General features: G+C 37.0%; 1 protein-coding gene across 11 annotated transcripts in view; it reads left to right on the top strand.

The window, feature by feature from the left end:
* The window catches only part of LOC144959063 (tRNA wybutosine-synthesizing protein 5-like), a 297,326-nt gene that overhangs the window by 109,900 nt on the left and 181,355 nt on the right, over positions 1-6,071 (top strand). The window contains exons 2-3 of one of the 11 annotated variants that reach the window (XM_078891432.1): positions 376-1,095; positions 4,226-4,390. The exons of the other annotated variants lie outside the window; for them this stretch is intronic. Coding sequence (XP_078747558.1) covers positions 559-1,095; positions 4,226-4,390 — 702 coding nt within the window. The 5' untranslated portion in view covers positions 376-558. The remainder of the gene's footprint in view (positions 1-375; positions 1,096-4,225; positions 4,391-6,071) is intronic. 11 annotated transcript variants of the gene reach the window in all.

Genomic DNA, 6,071 nt, shown 5'->3' with positions numbered 1-6,071 from the left:
CAAAGTTTTTATTCTCTATTGTCCCCTAGTATATTTCTACTTACTTTTATTTCTTTTTATTATGAGCTGTTGTGAGGTGACTTGCTGCAAGTCAAACACATTGGCTGGAGAGATCAAACTCAACACCTTCTGAGTATGTAGCAAAAAAAAAACATATCGCCGTGCAAGCCTTCATTACAGATAGATTCCTTTGTCAGGAAAAGACGTATGTTTGTATTTTCTTTTTTGAAAGCCACAGTCAGAATAACTCGACACAAACGTAACCTGTAAATATTGTTAAACACTTCTTTCAAGGGCTGGAGCTGTTGAGAAACTCTCCATAAAACCGGTTTTTTAAAATCAAACAATTTTACTGCTTTTTTTTTTATTTTTCAGATATTGTGTAAGTTTTTCAAATTCCTCCCACTCATCCATTCGGTCAAAACGATATATGTTTTCGTCATCGCGGATCTTGTAGGTCAACGTCAATTGACTTTTTTTTACAGGTCTAAACCATTCCAAAGTCTTCTACAGGAATCGATATCCTCTTGGAAAAAACCCCTTGATAATTCTAAGAGAATGTATACTAGATTTAGACTTGTGTCATTATCATTATTGACAATTAGTCTACTGTGTGGGTATTTTGTCAACACCATCGAAATCGGTAGTAGCAGCAACAACAACAATTATGAGAATAATAGCAACAATAACAAAAACAACAAAAACAACAACAACAACATCAAGGGCCACCTGAAATCTTTTGGAGAGAGTGGAACCAAAACCAACGTCAAACAAGTGGATGGATTTCCAGAACCCACGGATTTCTTTTCAAATTATTTCCTTCGCTCCAAACCTGTTCTCATGAAGCGGGCAGTTAAATCTGACCCTGTAATTAACAAATGGACAGATGATTATTTATCTCAGGTCAGTCTCCGTGAAGAAAACCGTGGACATCTCTTTACTATTGAACCGGATAAGAAGGAAAATAGGACGAAAATACCGGTACAGATGGAGTTGCATGAATTTTTAAAACGTTATAACTCAGAAGAATTCTTCCTCGTTGATAACGTGCCGCCATTTTTGACCAAAGATCTGACATTACCTCTTCCACTACAGGTAAGCCTCTCCACCACCGGCTCCTCCTCCTCCTCCTCCTCCTCCTTACTTCTCCTCCTCCTCCTCCTCCTCCTCCTCCTCCTCCTCCTCCTCCTTACTTCTCCTCCTCCCCCTCCTTTTTCCCCTTTCTTTCTCACAGATCAGTTTTAGTTACCAATAAGCGAATGCATTAATTTGTTTTGTTTTTTTTTTAAAATTATCATTGGAGCCTTCTCAATTTTCCCTCCAGCAATTGTTTACACCAGACAGTGTGATACCGTCATCGATGTAAAATAATATAATATAATAAAAATAATTGAAATCTATCATTTCATCCCTTTCCAAGGGGAGCATTTACCCTAGGATCTTTGTGATATGCCTTAGGAAGACTCTGGGTTGGTTCCTGGTCTCCCATCATGGGCAGGGTGACACTTACTGTTTCTTCTATCCCCCTATATCTGTTTTCCAATCTGCTTTCTGTCTTTGTCTTGGAATGAGATTACTTGGTTTTGCCCGGGCCGTAGTGCTTGGCTGGGACGGAAACAGTCAAATGCAAAGTTTATTGTTTTGGAAGATGATATTTTCTTCCTTGTAAATCATCTCTCTGTTATGTATTGTTAGGTTTGTTGTTTTGAATGTATAAAGAATGCATTTGAGTGTATTCCTCTTAGTGGGATCTTGTGCTGGTGTGTCGGTGAGACATTTAGGTGATATCAAACTAAGTACATTGATAGTTTTCTTTTGGAATCTACATATGTTCAATATTTGAACCACTCATCTTTGCCTTACTTTTTTACTCGTCATTTTTATTGTACATCTAGAATCGTTTCACTATCCTATTTTCTTCCTTTTTACTGGCGCTGATATGACTTAAATGTGTTGCAAGCGCCGTAAAACCCTTAGAAACAAACAAACCTTAGAAAGACTGGAATAACCTAGGCGTCAACTGAAGTACTCCGCCGAAAAGTGATGAAGGCGAGGTGACTTGCTCAAGGCCACACAGAAAGACGTAAAATAGAAATCGAAACCTTCTCGATGCAAAGCAAAAACAATACCCCAGTATCCCATGCCTTGTTGCCCCTTAATTTTATTTTAAATCAGTCAAAAAAATCGATTTTGCAAAATTGAGCACAAAACTGAAATCAATCTTCACACAGGAGGCGCTTCAGTAGTTTGTCTGTCAACCGTTAGAATTGGTGAATGTCACAACCTTTTGACTAACTGATGGTGTCACTTGATGGATTGTTTGTGCTTGTATATAAATCGAAATTGTATAAATTCTGAATAACAGTTCATCAAATTTTGTACAGCACCTTCTTTCCTCTATTTAAGTGTGTAGCTTTCTTTTCATAAAATCCCATTTATGTTAGGGTACTGTGACGATTCGGTTGCTCCCAGTTAGTCGCAGAGCAAGATAATCCGAAACGTCAACAAAAGAAGAAGAAAGGGAAAAGAATAGAAGTATAGAAGGAGGGAATTCGTTAATTTCCCTCAAGAAGGAGATCAGGCCACTGCTACTGGGGTTAGCCTGATTCAGAGGGAATGGAAAAAGGAAAAAATACGTGCCTCACGGCCTGACAATTATAGCGAATAAAATGAATAGAGAGTCAGGTTTACGACCACGATACATTCATTACGTAACTATATAACATGGATAACATAAAATAGAAACGATACAACTATACTTAGCCATTTATCCTTTCTCCTTACATCCACGAATAGGGAACACTACAATAAATAAAATAATAAAGAACAGGTCCGCTGGAAAGTGGTGTACTGTTCAACTAGACATACTTACAAAAGACCCCTCTGTTTTCCCGCGCTACGCTTATATAAGCATCAGGCTCAAACCCTGATTGGCTAAGGGTGGGATACAAAATGCATAGCACTCTGGGAAGGACGGCCAAATTCTACACACGTTCGGGTGATGCCTAGCAACCACATTGCCAGGGCATAACAGTACACAGCAGACCGCAGGTTCATCACCCTTACAATTGTTTTGGAAATCAGATGTTTGTCGGGCACTATGTGATGAGGCTGGAATATCACTACTTGATTATTCTGATGTCGTATAAACGGGAAGAAGGTTCTAGAATATCGCTGTTGTATAGGTGTGGATTATGAATTGAGTCTTTGATACTTATAAGCTAATTTTTTCTACCACCCGTTATCAGTCCTCAAACCATTACAGATCCATATCCCCGGAAAGATACTTCAATGGTGCTTTTGTCATTGAAACATTCACTTCGACGAGGGTAGCACAAAATTCGTTTGGCTCTAGAATCAACTTCAAAAATGGATCCGTTTGTAAATAAAACGCCGTCCCAGATTATATGATTCCAGTTCTGGTGATCACTAGCCCATCTCAGTTGTGGAACTTCGTGCAAGGCTAAGCTTTGGGGGAATTGCGGGTTTGTGACATTTGAAACAACGTTTGCTGATCGTTTGGTATACAACGGTTGCTTAGCAACAGTTATGTGGAATTAATATATGAATTAGTTTATGATTTGAGTGAGCATTTGTTTACTAAATGCAACTTTGTTACCAACAAGTTTGGCGATCCGCATTAGCTTCTCAATTTTATCAATAACGGAATGAAATAAATTGAGCGTTATATAGAGCAATATCCACTAAATATGCTCAAAGCGCTTTTCAAGGGGTTTCTGGTCGCCTGTTCGACGATATTACAATTTTTTTCGGATAAATACAACGCTGTTAACGGCCATGTACTCATTTTCAACCTGAGTACGTGGATGACAAAAGAGGGATGTGCTACAAGTACTAGGCCGACTACTACCATGCATTCACACAATAAGAAATTTTTCTTGCAATCTCAAGTTACTTTTTAATTAATACATTTTGTCGCTAGAAATTATTGTACGAAAAAAAACTTTAAGAAAATTTTTGTCTGTTCCAATGATGTAGTAGTTTTTAAATTTGCTAAAAAGAACTGTCGTGCTAAAAATTTGTTACAAACATTTGTAAACATTTTTTCACAAATGATCTGATATTGTCTTGAATTGGACCTATAAAAGTATTTGACTCTAAAATATTATTATTGAAAGCATGCCTTTATATTTGGCATCGCAGTGATATCTGTTACGAACGACTATGCGTTGTATATTTCTTATACATATCATTTTATCCTCAGTCTCTCAAATGCCTTTTACCCAGTGAACCTCATATAACACTTATGTGGATGAGTAGTGGTGGGACCAAATCTGTTGTCCATATGGACGCTGTTGACAATATAAATTGTCTCTATAGAGGTCGGAAACATTTAGTGCTCCTGAATCCACACTCTATCGAAGTAGGGGTGAGTGTAAACGTTACAAAAAATTCTTATATATAGATTTTAATTATTGTGTTGTGTCGAAATAATTATTTTGTATTCTGTTGTTGTCGTTGCAGTTGTTTTGATTGATTTTATGGTATTTGTAGCTGTTTGTGTTGCTTTGATATAATGATGATGATGGTGATAATGATGGCGACGACACCGACGACTTCGACGACGACGACGATGATGATGATGATGATGATGATGATGATGATGATGATGATGATGATGATGATGATGATGATGATGATGATGCATACTGCTGCTGAAAAAGTACCGCCCGGTTTCCAACTTTCCGTTCCTTACAAAGCTTTTGGAAAAAAGTCATTCTTTTCCAACTCTTGGCAGATCTCAAAAAAATAATCTAGAAGAAAACTTTCAGTCGGCATACACGGAGCACCACATTTCAGAGACTGCCTTTCTCCGGCTATTAAACCATCCGACTCGGATAATAAGCTGAACATTCTCTGCCTCTTTGATTTATCTGTGGCATTTGACACTATTGACCACGACATAATGCAAAGCCGTCTTGAGTGAATTGTCACTATAAATGGCACTGCATTGAGCTGGTTTCGACGATATCTTGCTGAATGCTGGCAGAAAGTCGTGGTGAGTGGTGTCAAATCTGATATGTGTTCTTTGAAATTAGGTGTCCCTCAGGGCTCGGTCCTACGACTAGTCCTTTTTACTAAGTGTATGCAGCCACTGTCAAATGATGTTAATATATGTGATCATTTATACCATTTTCCCGCAGATGATACTCACATATTTAATTCTTCTATCTGTCATGATATTGAAAGTTTGATTGGACGACCTGGGACCTGTTTAAATGAAGTTTGGATGGGCAGAAACGAAATCATGTTGAGTGATGAAAAGACAGAATTCTTAATCTGTGGCATGCAAAATATCCTAATAGCATAAAATACATTGGAGTGTTGGTTGACGCTGATCTTAAAACAAATGTACTTTGAAATACAAAGAATTAGCAAAATTAGAAACCTTATCCCAACAGAAATATCAGAAGTTTTGATAAATTCCTTTGTATTTTCAAAATTAGAGTATTGCAATGCATTACTGGTAAATGTGACAAAAAGAAAAAAAAACAGAGATCCTCAAGTAGTACAGAATAATGGCGGTAGGCTTGTTAAAACAATCTAAATTCTCTCCAGCAACCTGCCTCCTTCGAGAGCGTCACTGGCTCCCTGTTGAGATGCGAATATTTTATAAAATTGTTTTCCTGGCCTATAAATCTTTACACAATGAGTCCACGTTGTATATTAACAACCTTTTAGAGCTGTGTACTCCAGTAAGAACCTTGGGATCGAGTGATGACAAGCTCAAACTGGTACTCAATCGTTTCAATTTGCCATTCGTCAATGTTGGAATTCCCTACCAGTATCCCTTAGGTCATCCTCGTCCCTCCAAAATTTTCAAACACATAAAAAATCCACTTGTTTCAAATGTAGTCAATTAATGATGAAACTGTTTATGTATTTGTATATTTCATTTGATGTTAATGCAAAGCGCTTGGTCTTGTTTAGACGGGAAATAGCGTCATAATAAGGGTTATGTATTATATAATTAATATTATTATTATTATTATTATTATTATTATTATTATTATTATTATTATTATATATTATTATTATTATTATTATTA

This window comes from Berghia stephanieae, chromosome 13 (assembly GCF_034508935.2).
Source record: "Berghia stephanieae isolate SIO BIC M18660-M18661 chromosome 13, UCSD_Bste_1.3, whole genome shotgun sequence".
NCBI lineage: Eukaryota > Metazoa > Mollusca > Gastropoda > Nudibranchia > Aeolidiidae > Berghia > Berghia stephanieae.
The sequence above is the reverse complement of the archived record's forward strand: the minus strand, read 5'-3'. Positions and strand labels throughout refer to the sequence as shown.